This window comes from Oncorhynchus masou, chromosome 9, assembly GCF_036934945.1.
Source record: "Oncorhynchus masou masou isolate Uvic2021 chromosome 9, UVic_Omas_1.1, whole genome shotgun sequence".
In the NCBI taxonomy this organism is placed as follows: Eukaryota; Metazoa; Chordata; class Actinopteri; order Salmoniformes; family Salmonidae; genus Oncorhynchus; species Oncorhynchus masou.
Genome location: NC_088220.1, coordinates 68,505,389 through 68,524,035, shown reverse-complemented (window position 1 = coordinate 68,524,035; position 18,647 = coordinate 68,505,389). Strand labels below are relative to the sequence as shown.

General features: G+C 44.0%; 1 protein-coding gene across 1 annotated transcript; it reads left to right on the top strand.

Annotated features, from left to right (window-relative positions):
• Positions 1–9,661: 9,661 nt before the first annotated feature.
• Positions 9,662–11,029, top strand: LOC135545298 (ATP-sensitive inward rectifier potassium channel 1-like). Its single transcript, XM_064972920.1, has one exon. It carries the CDS (start codon positions 9,668–9,670, stop codon positions 10,766–10,768), a length of 1,101 nt encoding a protein of 366 aa, XP_064828992.1. The 5' UTR covers positions 9,662–9,667; the 3' UTR covers positions 10,769–11,029.
• Positions 11,030–18,647: the final 7,618 nt, after the last annotated feature.

Genomic DNA, 18,647 nt, shown 5'->3' with positions numbered 1-18,647 from the left:
AGTAGCAGTAAACCATTGAAGAATTGCCCTGACTGCTGCAGTTCTCTGTGTGAATGTACATTGTGTAAGTATCGCTGCACTGTTGTTGTAAAGGTGAATAACTACAACAGGACAGGCTGTGGCTGTTGGCTGGGCTGGAGAGTTAGGCTTGTTGTAAGCCATCTCTTGTAACAGTGTTGTCTATACAAATGTTCATGTTGTCTGCTGGGAGGTCCTGTCATGCTTAGAGGGAAAAAAAACACTCCAGCCGGTGTTTGGTCTCTGGAAGTGGAACAGTGTTGGATTGGCACCAATGTCTGATAGTAATACCTCATCAAGCTGACCAGCCCTGTGGTTCTCAGGGAGGCCTGGGTGGGTTAGAAGGATCAGTACCTCCACTTTGTAGGCTCATTCTGACCCCAATCAGCCTTGTGTTGTGGTAGGGGAGTGAAGGTAGGGGAGTGAAGGTAGGGGAGTGAAGTGCTGACAGAGAAAAGTAACACAGGCTGAAAGGAAATGTTCAGCAGTGGGATAAGGTGGTCAGACAACGTTTCTATTATTTCACGACAACCAGAAATGGAAGCTGAAATGTAAAGGACTGTACCTGTAATTGTAAATGAAACGGGAACTAACTATGGTGCGGTGTTATCTACAACAGCAGACGTGGCAAAACTAAAACAGACAGGGGGGACAATAGAAAGAGCTTGCAGCGGGCTTTAACTTAATGTTCTCTCTTACAAATAGTGCTCTTTCCACCTCTTAGTGTCACATAACATTCTACAGATGTAGGATCTTAATTTGAGCCTGTTTGCTACAGCAGGAAAATAATCCTACAGCAACAGGAAATGTGAATTGTTTTGTGGATTATAATTAATGGACATTTTTTTAGGGGTAAATACGTTTTTTGTAAGGGAAAATCAAGTCAGAAAGTGAGAATCACATACTTCAGAAGGCTTTTTAAACCTAAAAACGACAAGTTTTCCTGCATCAGGGTGATCAAATTAAGATCCTACATATGTAAGAAATTACATTGGCACTCATACCATAACACACGCCACTGCACCCCATATAGAACAGAACAGGATGAAAAAGGCTGCTCGAGAGAAAATAATAGATTTTCAGCTTTTCATAGGCTCAGATTTAATTTAGGCCTTTTCTTTCACTTCAGTGTAATTACTTTCTTCATTCTAGACGGCTGCTTAATCGTCATGAAGTCTTTGGAGGGGAGGACATGCAAGGGGAGGACATGAGCTAGGTAATGCAAGGGAGGAAGAGACACGCACGCACACACCCACACCTCCATGTGACCCTGAGAGTCTATACCTGCTCTTGTTAGATGCCAGCATGGTGACCTGCAGCCACAGCGTGTTTGAGGAAAGCCTGCAAGCCACATCAAGGTCTAACTGGAACAGTACCATTGACATGTACAGCCTCACCCACCTCATCCCCACAAAGATATCACAACAGTATGCCTCTGTCCTACAATCATATTGATAAAAGCTTGTTTACATTTTTCTCATCTGTCAGCTAGAGGTGAGCATCGATGCATACAGACAATGAGGCAGCTACATGCCAAACAAATCGTTTTGAAGGACTATTAGTGTGATCAAAAGCAGCCAATAATTTTTGAGTACGGACCAATTTTCCACGTCAGACGTTTGAGAGCGTAGCAGCCTACCATTTCTGCCAGAGACTCTGCAGGGCAGACTGATGTTTGAGGAACATGAATGTCCCTCAATATATGATGACTCTGCAGAAAGCTTCTCTGTAGAAAAACGGACCCCTTTCTGAAAACCATCATGTGAGACAAGATTTTTTTCATCATAAATTAAAAGAAAATAATTTCATATGAAGAAGCCTAAATTATCCTCCAACTTGAATTAATTGAACGTCTTTGTGGACTTCCTCTGACCTGATTTGTTCGACCAAAACTTATAAACATTCCATGAAAAAGAGCTGAAAATCTAATTGATTGAGGGATAATGGGACAGCCAAGTGTTTTTTTTATTTTTTTATTTCACCTTTATTTAACCAGGTAGGCTAGTTAAGAACAAGTTCTCATTTGCAACTGCAACCTGGCCAAGATAAAGCATAGCAGTGTGAACAGACAACACAGAGTTACACATGGAGTAAACAATTAACAAGTCAATAACACAGTAGAAAAAAAGAGAGTCTATATACATTGTCTGCAAAAGGCATGAGGAGGTAGGCGAATATTTACAATTTTGCTGATTAACACTGGAGTGATAAAGGTATAAAGGTGATACAGGTAGAGATATTGTTGGCAAAAGAGCAGAAAAGTAAATAAATAAAAACAGTATGGGGATGAGGTAGGTAAAATTGAGTGGGCTATTTACCGATAGACTATGTACAGCTGCAGCGATCGGTTAGCTGCTCAGATAGCAGATGTTTGAAGTTGGTGAGGGAGATATAAGTCTCCAACTTCAGCGATTTTTGCAATTCGTTCCAGTCACAGGCAGCAGAGAACTGGAACGAAAGGTGGCCAAATGAGGTGTTGGCTTTAGGGATGATCAGTGAGATACACCTGCTGGAGCGCGTGCTACGGGTGGGTGTTGCCATCGTGACCAGTGAACTGAGATAAGGCGGAGCTTTACCTAGCATGGACTTGTAGATGACCTGGAGCCAGTGGGTCTAGCAAAGAATATGTAGCGAGGGCCAGCCGACAAGAGCATACAGGTCGCAGTGGTGGGTGGTATAAGGTGCTTTAGTAACAAAACGGATGGCACGGTGATAAACTGCATCCAGTTTGCTGAGTAGAGTGTTGGAAGCTATTTTGTAGATGAAATCGCCAAAGTCGAGGATCGGTAGGATAGTCAGTTTTACTAGGGTAAGTTTGGTGGCGTGAGTGAAGGAGGCTTTGTTGCGGAATAGAAAGCCGACTCTAGATTTGATTTTAGATTGGAGATGTTTGATATGAGTCTGGAAGGAGAGTTTATAGTCTAGCCAGACACCTAGGTAATTATAGAAGTCCACATATTCTAGGTCGGAACCATCCAGGGTGGTGATGCGAGTCGGGCGTGCGGGTGCAGGCAGCGAACGGTTGAAAAGCATGCATTTGGTTTTACTAGCGTTTAAGAGCAGTTGGAGGCCACGGAAGGAGTGTTGTATGGCATTGAAGCTCGTTTGGAGGTTAGATAGCACAGTGTCCAAGGACGGGCCGGAAGTATACAGAATGGTGTCGTCTGCGTAGAGGTGGATCAGGGAATCGCCCGCAGCAAGAGCAACATCATTGATATATACAGAGAAAAGAGTCGGCCCGACAATTGAACCCTGTGGCACCTCCATAGAGACTGCCAGAGGACCGGACAGCATGCCCTCCGATTTGACACACTGAACTCTGGCTTGCCTGGTTCACCAACTACTTTGCAGACAGTGTTAAATCGCATAGCGCATAAAAATCCTCGGTTGCAACACTCACTACCAAGTTTCAAACTGTCTCTGTAAGCAACATCAGCACAATAACTATACTTCGGGAGCATCATGAAATGGGTTTCCATAGCCGAACAGCTGCACACCAGCCTAAGATTCCCTATGCGCAACGCCAAGTGCCGGCTGGAGTGGTGTAAAGCTCACCGCCATTGGACTTTGGAGCAGTGGAAACGCGTTCTCTGGAGTGAAGAATCACGCTTCACCATCTGGCTGTCCGACAGATGAATCTTGGTTTGTTGGATGCCAGGAGAACGCTCCCTGCCCGAATGCATAGTGCCAACTGTAAAGTTTGGTGGTGGAGGAATAATGGTCTGGGGCTGTTTTTCATGGTTTGGGCTAGGCCCCTTAGTTCCAGTGAAGGGAAATATTAACGCTACAGCATACAATGACATTCTCAACGAGTCTGTGCTTCCAACGTTTTGCCAATAGTTTGGGGAAGGCCCTTTCCTGTTTCAGCATGACAATGCCCCAGTGCACAATGCCAGGTCCATACAGAAGTGGTTTGTCGAGATCAGTGTGGAAGACCTTGACTGTCCTGCACAGAGCCCTGACCTCAACCCCGTCGAACACTTTTGGGATGAATTGGAACGCTGACTGCGAGTCAGGCCTAATCGCCCCAACATCAGTGCCTGACCTCACTAATGCTCTTGTGGTCCCCAAAGCAATGTTCCAACATATAGTGGAAAGCCTTTCCAGAAAAGTGGAGGCTGTTATAGCAGCAAAGGGGGGACCAACTCCCTATTAATGCCCATGATTTTGGAACGAGATGTTCGACGAGCAGGTGCCCACATACTTTTGGTCATGTAGTGTATTATTAACCTTATATTAAGGTAATGCTGGCTCATACATGCTTTTAACAGGTAATAAAGCATTATAGCTTATACAGGTTCAGGAGTAATGCTGGGAAAGGTACTTTCTTGTGTACTGGAGCCTCAGAGTGGAATGAGTTGCCTCTGCCCATAAAAACAACTTCCTCTCTGGGCAGCTTTAAAAATAAAGTACTAAACTGTTTGATGTATTCTGTGGCCAAGTGAATGTGCCCTATGATGTAACTGCAGTGATGAGATAGATGTTTTTCTTCTTTGTTTTTATGTTTTATTATTTCAAGGTCATTCTGTGTGCAACTGTGTTTGATCTTGTCTTAAGAAGACCACAATGTAAATAAGTCCAAGATTTTATTGTGTGTTATCCTCAATGATTTTACTAATGTGCATGTATGGCTTTTTCAAGTTTTAGTTGTTAGTTGTTTAATAAACAAAACTAAAAAAACTACCTGGTCGTCCCTAGTTACCCCAGCCACAAAGTCATAAACCTTGCCTATTTCTTCAATTTCTCTTCATTTCTCTTATTAAAATGTGATTTTGAACCTAAACCTAACCTTAACCCCACCACTAACCTTATCCCTAACCCTAACCAGAAATGAAGACCAAAAATCTAATATTTGTTTTAATTCATTTTTATGATTTTTACGATATAGCCAATTTGAACTTTTTGGCTGTGGTAGCTAGTGGAAACCATTATACCAAGGAAGATGAAGTAATAATTTTTGTCAGCCATGATCCCTTCTTGTGTGTCAACAGACATGTAGACTTTCCACATTTTCATGAAAACAATACGAGGTGAAAGACGACACAAACAGCAATTCACACCACGTCTACCCCCTACCCCACGCATTCACACATATCCTCCACGATCATGAACAAAGATAATACCAGTCTTACCCAAGAGAGCTATCTTCTATCTGATCTAGGACATGGTCTCTTTCTTTCATCTTCTTTCTCTGTGTTAGTCTAACCTATGCATGTTGCTAGGTTTACCTTTCATTCACAATGGGGATGAGCTCACCTGGCCTTAGACGTATTATAGTAATCTGTGAATAAGAAAAGGAGAAAGTGCAAGTCACAGCACTTCAGGAGCTGTGAGCTACGGGTAGATCAGGGGAATTGGGACTGTGGGACTGTGTGACTGTGCGACTGTGCATCATAAATGCAGCATCACTGTTTGACTCAGGTTGACAATTCAATAGCAGATACAACTCAAATCCTATGTCACACGTCTTATCAGAAAATCTGTCCCTCGATTCAAGATCTTTATTTTTCCCATTGTGTGTGATTGTGTATGTGTGTGTACAGTAAACAGTGGCACACAGCTTCCTCTTGATCTGAACATTGAGAGCCCTGCCCCAGACACGGGTGGTGTAGCAGGGGGTAGTCAGGCTGGACCTGGGTACGAGCACAGTGTGGGGTAAACACATGCCCACTCAACAGCCCTGCTCGAGGGCTGTATGGGTAGCCTACTTCATGTTTGTGTGTGTGTAAACATCACCTGAAGTGATTCCAATCCCATCAGTACAAGGCTTTATAAAAGCACACACAGCTGTAGCACTGAGACACTACAGTTCAGAGGGCACACCATCAGAGACTGGCTGAGAGAGAGAGACAGAGACAGAGACAGAGGTGATCCAGGGTGCAACACAGTTTCCACACTCACAGGAAAACTCAGTTTGAGTGAGGAGCTCATCTTCTGTAGTTGGACCATTATCATCCAGTGAGTACTTTGTATTCTCCTGTTATAACAACAGTGTAATGATAATATCTATCATGTTTAAATGCACCCACTTTGAGCCTAGGGTGAGCTTGTTGTGTTAGAGCTACTCTCTCCTACAAACATGTGATGCATATATTTTTAAATCGGCATTCCGCTAATGTTCTTCTTCCTTAAAAGAAGCGCTGCTTCCCAAAACACTATGAGTGAAAGCGGCATGTCTGCCAGTAAGCATATTGTATGTAGTATGACTGATATGACTCCACTCCTAACTTTGTGTGCAGGTACTTGTATAGGCTAGTTTGTCGTCTTGTAAATTGTTGAGGATTTTAACATTAAAAGGAAATGGTCTTGGGAAAATAAATATATATATTTTTATATATTTTTTATTGTTATTGCTATTACCTTTCTCACAAAAGGTTAAATAATTTGCGGACTTTCTGACCTCTCATTGCAGAAGCAAAGTATACAACATGTGTTTACATTTATCAGTGTAAATATTGAGTGAAGTATCTCATTGGCTCAAACAATAAAATCTGAATAAGTGTAGTAAAAACATCGCAATTAATCACAAACTGATGATTACAAGGGTGGAAATGGTCCCTATTACCTTGGCATTGGTTGCAGAGCAGTGTGTAATACGCGTAAATTAATTATTATAAGATTTCCTTGAGGAAACCATTCATTGTTGAAGAGTTATTACTGACATTGACAAGTGAACCATACAATACTAATAAAAGTATCACTATTTCAAAAGTATATTACTGAAAAGCATCAGCCAAGCATCGTATCAAAGTAACCTAAAATGAGCTCAGCATTCATTACATCACGATACAGTAACAATGGGGAAGAAATAATGATTAGTAAATTGCTTTGTGAGACCCAAACAAGAAAAGCTTCACAACAAAGCATGGTGTGTGATTATCGGGTTTTTGTTTGTGAAATACAATAGAGGACGTTTCAAAGCTTTGCGCGTACGGCACAAGCTTACGGCACTGGTCATATTGTACACACCACTCCCTAACAAGCGCACCACCACCCAAATCAGTATTTGGCATAACTTGGCAGCAGGACAAGACAAATTTATTCAGAAAACTCCTATGCCTTTCATATCGCCAGAGGTCATCCATCAAATATTTATGTGCTATACCCTACCATTGATCACTATGAAAGTGCCAGTTTATATGCAGCTACAGCTGAAGTCGGAAGTTTACATACACCTTAGCCAAATACATTTAAACTGAGTTTTCCACAATTCCTCGCATTTAATCATAGTAAAAATCCCTTGGGTCTTGGGTCAGTTAAGATCCCCACTTTATTTTAAGAATGTGAAATGTCAGAATAATAGTAGAGAGAATGATTTATTTCAGCTTTTATTTCTTTCATCACATTCCCAGTGGGTCAGAAGTTTACATACAGTCAAATAGTATTTGGTAGCATTGTTTTTAAGTTGTTTAACTTGGGTCAAACGTTTCGGGTAGCCTACCTCAAGCTTCCCACAACAAGTTGGATGAATTTTGGCCCATTCCTCCTGACAGAGCTGGTGTAACTTAAACAGGTTTGTAGGCCTCCCTGCTCGCACACGCTTTTTCAATTCTGCCCACACATATTCTATAGGATTGTGGTCAGGGCTTGTAATGGCCACTCCAATAGCTTGACTTTGTTGTCCTTAAGCCATTTTGCCACAACTTTGGAAGTATGCTTGGAGTCATTGTCCATTTGGAAGACCCATTTGCGACCAAGCTTTCACCTCCTGACTGATGTCTTGAGATGTTGCTTCAATATATCCACATACATTTTCTGCCTCATGATGCAATCTATTTTGTGAAGTGCACCAGTCTCTCCTGCAGCAAAGCACCCCCACAACATGATACTGCCAACCCCGTGCTTCACGGTTGGGATGTTGTTCTTTGGCTTGCAAGCCTCCCCCTTGCAAGCCTCCAAACATAACGGTGGTCATTATGGCCAAACAGTTCTATTTTTGTTTCATTAGACCAGAGGATATTTCTCCAAAAAGTATGATCTTTGTCCCCATGTGCAGTTGCAAACCATAGTCTGGCAATTTCATGGCGGTTTTGGAGCAGTGGCTTCTTCCTTGCTGAGCGGCCTTACAGGTTATGTCGATATAGGACTCGTTTTTACTGTGGATATAGATACTTTTGTACCCGTTTCCTCCAGCATCTTCACAAGGTCCTTTGCTGTTGTTCTGGGATTGATTTGCACTTTTTGCACCGAAGTACGTTCATCTCTAGGAGACAGAACGCGTCTCCTTCCTGAGCGGTATGGCGGCTGAGTGGTCCCATGGTGTTTATACTTGCGTACTATTGTTTGTACAGATGAACGTGGTACCTTCAGGCGTTTGGAAATTGCTCCCAAGGATGAACCAGACTTGTGGAGGTCTACAATTTTTTTCTGAGGTCTTGGTTGATTAATTTTGATTTTCCCATGATGTCAAGCGAAGAGGCACTGAGTTTGAAGGTAGGCCTTGAAATACATCCACAGGTACACCTCCACTTGACTCGAATGATGTCAATTAGCCTATCAGAAGCTTCTAAAGCCATTACATCATGTTCTGGAATTGTCCAAGCTGTTTAAAGGAACAGTCAACTTAGTGTACTTCTGACCCACTGGAATTGTGATACAGTGAATTATAAGTGAAATAATCTGTCTGTAAACAATTGTTGGAAAAATTACTTGTGCCATGCACAAGGTAGATGTCCTAACTGACTTGCCAAAACTATAGTTTGTTAACAGGAAATTTGTGGAGTGGTTGAAAAACAATTTTTAATGACTCCAACAAGTGTATGTAAACTTCCGACTTCAACTATATATGGTTGTAGTAGGCTAGATGATAATGGTTTTAGGGAGGTTATGCGGATCTGACTGATTTGGGTCAGTGGAGTGATATATTTCAACAATAACTTTCTTTCTGTAATGACTTGGGGTCTTAACTATGCCATGTGCCCAGGATTACAGGATTTAAGTGTGGATTAAAATGTGCAAGTGATGCATAGCAACTGCTAGTAACTAGAGCAACACTTTAAAGTTAAGTAATAAGACTGAGGGTTGGAGCAGGTGAAATCATTTCATTGATCATAGACTGGCTGAGGCGTTTGTGCTACTAAGTTGTTTCAAATAATGATATTTTGATGAGATTTAAGGTCAGTGGGACTATTACCTTGTGTTTTACCTAATTAGTTTAATAACAATGTGTGAAATTAAGAATTAAAGAAGGTAAAACATTAACTTTTTCACAAGTCTGAATCCAAGAGTGAATGTTAAACAACTCCATTCTCTCTTACAGCCTCTTATAGACCAATGCTTGGTTTGTCATTATCGCATTTAGAAAGTTGTGAAGGGCAGCTATTTCATCTGAAAAACAATGATTTCAAAGGATAAGGACATTATTAATTATTGAATTCTGGTTCATAATACTTGTTCCATTCAATTCAAAGCATCCAAGAACCTTAAACAACTGGCATAGAGGGAGGGATTGGTTACAGGGTGGGATGCAGGTTAATCTTGGACGATTAAACATATTAATGAAAACCCCCATTATTCTGTATTAATAGTATTTAGTCTGTATACATCTAACAGTTTGTGGGATGATAAGGATATTTGATTTATTTTTCTGGGTGTGTACTAAATTTAAATTAACACATTGTCCTCTCTAACAGACGACAGGAGCTAGAAAATGGTGTTTGGTATCCAGAAGCTCATCCAGGACCACCTGGTGGAGCGAAGAATCCGCAGAACTCGGCTGGTGACCAAAGATGGCCGCTGCAACATTGAATTTGGCAACGTCAAATACGGCAACCACTTTGCTTTCCTCGTGGACTTCTGGACGACCTTTGTGGAATTCCGCTGGCGCTTTGTCCTCTTCTTCTTCATCACCTCCTTCACCCTGAGCTGGTTCATCTTCAGCCTGCTGTGGTTCTGGATTGCCCGGAACAACGGGGATCTGAAGTGGCAGAACCCCTCAAACGATCACACCCCCTGTGTGTGGAACGTCGTCGGTCTCACTACAGCCTTCCTCTTCTCCCTGGAGACCCAGACCACCATCGGGTATGGTGTACGCGCCATTACCCCTCACTGTCCTGTTGCTGTAGCCCTCATCATTATCCAGACTCTCATAGGGGCCCTCATACACTGCTTCATATGTGGAGTCATCGTGTCCAAGATATCCCTCCCTAAGAAAAGGGCCAAGACCATCACATTCAGTGAGATGGCTGTCATCTGTCCTAAGAAGGACTTCCTTTGCCTTATGATAAGAGTGGCCAACTTACGCAAGACCCTGATGATCGGGAGCCAAATCTACGGCAAGCTGTTGAGGACAACCGTCAAACCCGATGGGGAGACAATCATTATGGACCAGGTGAACATTGAGTTCCTGATGGACGCTGGGAAGGACAACCTCTTCTTTGTGTGCCCTCTCACACTCTACCATGTGATTGACAAGGCTAGCCCTTTCTTTGACATGGCAGAGGACACCTTCCATAAACAGGAGTTTGAGCTGGTGGTCTTTCTGGACGGCACAGCCGAGACCACCAGCTCAGCCTGCCAGGTCAGGACTTCCTTCATCCCTCAGGAGATCATGTGGGGTTACAACTTCCTGCCCATCATCTCCCGCAGTAAAGAAGGCAAGTACAGAGTGGACTTCTCCAACTTCTCCAAGGTGGTGGCGGTGACCACTGCACACTGTGCCTACTGCTTCCACAACATAGTAGGACAACACATCCCCTCCATTAATGGAATCGACAACGGTGGATTTGGAGTGATTGGTATCCTAGAATAACTTAATATGACCAAGTTGTGAACTTTTGGAGGAAAAATGTATAATATGTACAGTTGATGTGGGAGGTTTACATACACTTAGGTTGGAGTCATTTAAAATAGTTTTTGAACCACTCCACAAATTTCTTGTTAATTAACAAACAATAGTTTTGGCAAGTCGGTTAGGACATCTACTTTGTGCATGACACAAGTAATTTTTCCAAAAATTAATTACAGACAGATTATTTCAATTATTTCATAATTCCAGTGGGTCAGAAGTACACATACACTAAGTTGACGGTGGCTTTAAACAGCTCGGAAAGTTCCAGAAAATTATGTAATGGCTTCTGATAGGCTAATTGACATCATTCAAGGCAAGTGGAGGTGTACCTGTGGATGTATTTTAAGGCCTACCTTCAAACTCAGTGCCTCTTCGCTTGACATCATGGGAAAATCAAAATTAATCAGCCAAGACCTCAGAAAAAAATTGTAGACCTCCACAAGTCTGGTTAATCCTTGGGAGCAATTTCCAAATGCCTGAAGGTACCACGTTCATCTGTACAAACAATAGTACGCAAGTATGAACACCATGGGACCACTCAGCCGTCATACCGCTCAGGAAGGAGACATGTTGTGTCTCCTAGAGATGAACGTACTTGGTGCCGAAAAGTGCAAATCAATCCCAGAACAACAGCAAAGGACCTTGTGAAGATGCTGGAGGAAACAGGTACAAAAGTATCTATATCCACAGTAAAACAAGTCCTATATCGACATAAACTGAAAGGCCGCTCAGGCAGGAAGAAGCCACTGCTCCAATACCGTCATGAAAAAGCCAGACTATGGTTTGCAACCGCACATGGAGAAAAAAAAATCATACTTTTTGGAGAAATGTCCTCTGGTCTGATGAAACAAAAATAGAACTGTTTGGCCATAATGACCATCATTATGTTTGGAGGAAAAAGGGGGAGGCTTGCAAGCCAAAGAACAACATCCCAACCGTGAAGCACAGTGCGGCAGCATCATGTTGTGGGGGTGCTTTGCTGCGGGATTGACAGTTGCACTTCACAAAATAGATGGCATCACGAGGCAGGAAAATTATGTGGATATATTGAAGCAACACCTCAAGACATCAGTCAGGAAGTTAATAAAGCTTGGTCGCAAATGGGTCTTCCAAATGGACAATTACTCCAAGCATACTTCCAAAGTTGAGCTAAAATGGGTCAAAGACAAAGAAGTTAAGTTGTTAGAGTGGCCATCACAAGCCCTGACCACAATCCTATTGAAAATGTGTGGGCAGAACTGAAAAAGCGTGTGCGAGCAAGGAGGTCTACAAACCTGACTCAGTTACACCAGCTCTGTCAGGAGGAATGGGCCAAAATTCACCCAACTTATTGTGGGAAGCTTGAGGAAGGCTACCCGAAACGTTTGACCCAAGTTAAACAATTTAAAGACAATGCTACCAAATACTAATTGAGTGTACAGTATGTAAACTTCTGACCCACTGGGAATGTGATGAAAGAAATAAAAGCTGAAATAAATCATTCTCTCTACTATTATTCTGACATTTCACATTCTTAAAATAAAGTGGTGATCCTAACTGACCTAAGACAGGGAATGTTTACTATGATTAAATGTCAGGAATTGTGAAAATCTGAGTTTAAATGTATTTGACTAAGGTGTATGTAAACTTCCGACTTCAACTGTATATATACAGTGGGGAGAACAAGTATTTGATACACTGCTGAGTTTGGAGGTTTTCCTACTTACAAAGCATGTAGAGGTCTGTACTTTTTATCATAGGTACACTTCAACTATGAGAGACGGAATCTAAAACAAAAATCCAGAAAATCACATTGTATGATTTTTAAGTAATTAATTAGCATTTTATTGCATGACATAAGTATTTGATACATCAGAAAAGCAGAACTTAATATTTGGTACAGAAACCTTTGTTTGCAATTACAGAGATCATAGGTTTCCTGTAGTTCTTGACCAGGTTTGCACACACTGCAGCAGGGATTTTGGCCCACTCCTCCATATAGACCTTCTCCAGATCCTTCAGGTTTCGGGGCTGTCGCTGGGCAATACGGAATTTCAGCTCTTTCCAAAGATTTTCTATTGTGTTCAGGTTTGGAGCCTGGCTAGGCCACTCCAGGACCTTGAGATGCTTCTTACGGAGCCACTCCTTAGTTTCCCTGACTGTGTGTTTCGGGTCATTGCTGGAAGACCCAGCCACGACCCATCTTCAATGCTCTTACTGAGGGAAGGAGGTTGTTGGCCAAGATTTCGCTATACATGGCCCCATCCATCCTCCCCTCAATACGGTGCAGTCGTCCTGTCCCCTTTGCAGTAAAGCATACCCAAAGAATGATGTTTCCACCTCCATGCTTCACAGTTGGCATGGTGTTCTTGGGGTTGTACTCATCCTTCTTCTTCCTCCAAACACAGCGAGTGGAGTTTAGACCAAAAAGCTCTATTTTTGTCTCATCAGACCACATGACCTTCTCCCATTCCTCCTCTGGATCATCCAGATGGTCATTGGCAAACTTCAGACGAGCCTGGACATGCGCTGGCTTGCGCAGGGGGACCTTGCGTGCGCTGCAGGATTTTAATCCATGACGGCATAATGTGTTACTAATGGTCTTCTTTAAGACTGTGGTCCCAGCTCTCTTCAGGTCATTGCCCAGGTCCTGCCGTGTAGTTCTGGGCTGATTCCTCACCTTCCTCATGATCATTGAAGCCCCATGAGGTGAGATCTTGCATGGAGCCCCAGACCGAGGGTGATTGACCATCATCTTGAACTTCTTCCATTTTCTAATAATTGCGCCAACAGTTGTTGCCTTCTCACCAAGCTGCTTGCCTATTGTCCTATAGCCCATCCCAGCTTTGTGCAGGTCTACAATTTTATCCCTGATGTCCTTACTAGCTCTCTGGTCTTGGCCATTGTGGAGAGGTTGAGTGTGTGGACAGGTGTCTTTTATACAGGTAACGAGTTCAAACAGGTGCAGTTAATACAGGTAATGAGTGGAGAACAGGAGGACTTCAAAGAAAAACTAACCTGGCCTGTGAGAGCCTGAATTCTTACTGGTTGGTAGGTGATCCAATACTTATGTCATGCAATAAAATGCAAATTATTTACTTAAAAATTATACAATGTGATTTTCTGTATTTTTGTTTTAGATTCCGTCTCTCACAGTTGAAGTGTACCTATGATAAAATTACAGACCTCTACATGCTTTGTAAGTAGGAAAACCTGCAAAATCAGCAGTGTATCAAATACTTGTTCTCCCCACTGTACATACAGTAGGGTACAATATTAAAGATACCGTTGATAAAGATGAGCAATATTGAATGTATAAAATAACTAAAAAAAACTGTGCTATATTGTATCCAACTTTTTGGGGGGAAAAACCCTATGCCAGCATATCATGCTCAAAGAAAGCACCTCGGGATAACAAGGGCAGTAACTAGAGGGGATTCCATTGTCTCTTTTCAACACAGTAAAATCGGTCAATCAGCCGTCTCTGTAATAGCTACAGTATACTGGAATGAAATGCCCATGGACATGAGAAGCCGCAATGATTATTGTATTTTTAACATTTAATTTAAAACATGGCTCAAATCTATCCAAACCTGTACACATGAGTTATCTGTGGTTCCTCGTACGTAAGACGACAATTGATGATAGTGTTGTTGTTGTTGTTAGAATTATATATTATTGGATGTAATGTATTTGTATTTTGTATTACTTTAGTGAGTATTTGTATAGTGGCTGTGTAAAGACCCTTACATGTCCAGGGACTACGGGTGCAAAATGAGCTTTTGACTAAACCCGGCACATTTACATGGATGTTTTTCATTATTGTAATATTGATGTTGATTAATGTGCATTGTCCCCTATAAATAAATAAATAAATAAATAAATAAAAATAAATGCATTTCCACAACTGCTCAGAGAAAGAGATTCAGTTTAACAAACAATATATATTTTCTCAATAAGTTACCAATAAGATTTTTATTTGGTCCCAATTCCTAGCATGCAATGACTACATGAAGCTTGTGACTCTACAGACTTGTTGGATGCATTTGCAGATTGTTTTGGTGTGTAAGCGAATATTTTGAGCCCAATCAAAATGAATAGTAAATAGTGGCTTGTGTCATTTTGGAGTGACGTTAATGGTAAATAACAATAGATTATGTTTCCAAACACTTCTACTGTACATTAATGTGGACGCTACCATGATTATGGATAATCCTGAATGAATCGTGAACAATGATGAGTGAGAACTTTACAGAGGATCAAAGATCATACCCCCAAGACTTGCTAACCTCTCACCATTACCATCTTTGACCCTCTGACCCTCTCCTGATTAGTGTAGTGTCAACAACGCAGCCACTGCCAGCTAGCCTACAAAGTCAACAACGCAGCCACTGCCAGCTAGCCTACTCCAGCAGTACTGTATCATTTCAATCATTTTAGTCAATAAGATTCTTGCTACGTAAGCTTAACTTTCTGAACATTCGAGACGTGTAGTCCACTTGTCATTCCAATCTCCTTTGCATTAGCGTAGCCTCTTCTGTAGCCTGTCAACTATGTGTCTATCTATCCCTGTTCTCTCCTCTCTGCACAGACCATACAAACGCTCCACACCGCGTGGCCGCGGCCACCCTAATCTGGTGGTCCCAGCGCGCACGACCCACGTGGAGTTCCAGGTCTCCGGTAGCCTCTGGAACTGCCGATCTGCGGCCAACAAGGCAGAGTTCATCTCAGCCTATGCCTCCCCCAGTCCCTCGACTTCTTGGCACTGACGGAAACATGGATCACCACAGATAACACTGCTACTCCTACTGCTCTCTCTTCGTCCGCCCACATGTTCTCGCACACCCCGAGAGCTTCTGGTCAGCGGGGTGGTGGCACCGGGATCCTCATCTCTCCCAAGTGGTCATTCTCTCTTTCTCCCCTTACCCATCTGTCTATCGCCTCCTTTGAATTCCATGCTGTCACAGTTACCAGCCCTTTCAAGCTTAACATCCTTATCATTTATCGCCCTCCAGGTTCCCTCGGAGAGTTCATCAATGAGCTTGATGCCTTGATAAGCTCCTTTCCTGAGGACGGCTCACCTCTCACAGTCCTGGGCGACTTTAACCTCCCCACGTCTACCTTTGACTCATTCCTCTCTGCCTCCTTCTTTCCACTCCTCTCCTCTTTTGACCTCACCCTCTCACCTTCCCCCTACTCACAAGGCAGGCAATACGCTCGACCTCATCTTTACTAGATGCTGTTCTTCCACTAACCTCATTGCAACTCCCCTCCAAGTCTCCGACCACTACCTTGTATCCTTTTCCCTCTCGCTCTCATCCAACACTTCCCACACTGCCCCTACTCGGATGGTATCGCGCCGTCCCAACCTTCGCTCTCTCTCCCCCCGCTACTCTCTCCTCTTCCATCCTATCATCTCTTCCCTCTGCTCATACCTTCTCCAACCTATCTCCTGATTCTGCCTCCTCAACCCTCCTCTCTTCCCTTTCTGCATCCTTTGACTCTCTATGTCCCCTATCCTCCAGGCCGGCTCGGTCCTCCCCTCCCGCTCCGTGGCTCGACGACTCACTGCGAGCTCACAGAACAGTGCTCCGGGCAGCCGAGCGGAAATGGAGGAAAACTCGCCTCCCTGCGGACCTGGCATCCTTTCACTCCCTCCTCTCTACATTTTCCTCCTCTGTCTCTGCTGCTAAAGCCACTTTCTACCACTCTAAATTCCAAACATCTGCCTCTAACCCTAGGAAGCTCTTTGCCACCTTCTCCTCCCTCCTGAATCCTCCCCCCCCCCTCCTCCCTCTCTGCAGATGACTTCGTCAACCATTTTGAAAAGAAGGTCGACGACATCCGATCCTCGTTTGCTAAGTCAAACGACACCGCTGGTTCTGCTCACACTGCCCTACCCTGTGCTCTGACCTCTTTCTCCCCTCTCTCTCCAGATGAAATCTCGCTTCTTGTGACGGCCGGCCGCCCAACAACCTGCCCGCTTGACCCTATCCCCTCCTCTCTTCTCCAGACCATTTCCGGAGACCTTCTCCCTTACCTCACCTCGCTCATCAACTCATCCCTGACCGCTGGCTACGTCCCTTCCGTCTTCAAGAGAGCGAGAGTTGCACGCCTTCTGAAAAAACCTACACTCGATCCCTCCGATGTCAACAACTACAGACCAGTATCCCTTCTTTCTTTTCTCTCCAAAACTCTTGAACGTGCCGTCCTTGGCCAGCTCTCCCGCTATCTCTCTCAGAATGACCTTCTTGATCCAAATCAGTCAGGTTTCAAGACTAGTCATTCAACTGAGACTGCTCTTCTCTGTATCACGGAGGCGCTTAGCACTGCTAAAGCTAACTCTCTCTCCTCTGCTCTCATCCTTCTAGACCTATCGGCTGCCTTCGATACTGTGAACCATCAGATCCTCCTCTCCACCCTCTCCGAGTTGGGCATCTCCGGCGCGGCCCACGCTTGGATTGCGTCCTACCTGACAGGTCGCTCCTACCAGGTGGCGTGGCGAGAATCTGTCTCCTCGCCACGCGCTCTCACCACTGGTGTCCCCCAGGGCTCTGTTCTAGGCCCTCTCCTATTCTCGCTATACACCAAGTCACTTGGCTCTGTCATAACCTCACATGGTCTCTCCTATCATTGCTATGCAGACGACACACAATTAATCTTCTCCTTTCCCCTTCTGATGACCAGGTGGCGAATCGCATCTCTGCATGTCTGGCAGACATATCAGTGTGGATGACGGATCACCACCTCAAGCTGAACCTCGGCAAGACGGAGCTGCTCTTCCTCCCGGGGAAGGACTGCCCGTTCCATGATCTCGCCATCACGATTGACAACTACATTGTGTCCTCCTCCCAGAGCGCTAAGAACCTTGGCGTGATCCTGGACAACACCCTGTCGTTCTCAACTAACATCAAGGCGGTGGCCCGTTCCTGTAGGTTCATGCTCTACAACATCCGCAGAGTACGACCCTGCCTCACACAGGAAGCGGCGCAGGTCCTAATCCAGGCACTTGTCATCTCCCGTCTGGATTACTGCAACTCGCTGTTGGCTGGGCTCCCTGCCTGTGCCATTAAACCCCTACAACTCATCCAGAACGCCGCAGCCCGTCTGGTGTTCAACCTTCCCAAGTTCTCTCACGTCACCCCGCTCCTCCGCTCCATCCACTGGCTTCCAGTTGAAGCTCGCATCCGCTACAAGACCATGGTGCTTGCCTACGGAGCTGTGAGGGGAACGGCACCGCAGTACCTCCAGGCTCTGATCAGGCCCTACACCCAAACAAGGGCACTGCGTTCATCCACCTCTGGCCTGCTCGCCTCCCTACCACTGAGGAAGTACAGTTCCCGCTCAGCCCAGTCAAAACTGTTCGCTGCTCTGGCCCCCCAATGGTGGAACAAACTCCCTCACGACGCCAGGACAGCGGAGTCAATCACCACCTTCCGGAGACACCTGAAACCCCACCTCTTCAAGGAATACCTAGGATAGGATAAAGTAATCCTTCTCACCCCCCCCTTAAACGATTTAGATGCACTATTGTAAAGTGGCTGTTCCACTGATGTCAGAAGGTGAATTCACCAATTTGTAAGTCGCTCTGGATAAGAGCGTCTGCTAAATGACTTAAATGTCCTTCGTTGGAGAGACCTAAAAAGCTGCAATATAATATGCCCTGCAGAGACATGGCTGGATGACTCTGTACATAGAACTCCATGCACACCATGGTTTCTCCATGCAGTGGCACAATCGGACAAAGGTGGCCTAGAGTAAGTCCAAAGGGGGAGGGGTGAGTCTCTTCATGAACGTTGCTTCCAGTGTGAAGGAAATCTCAAGCTTTTGCTCACCTGATATAAAATACCTCATAGTAAGC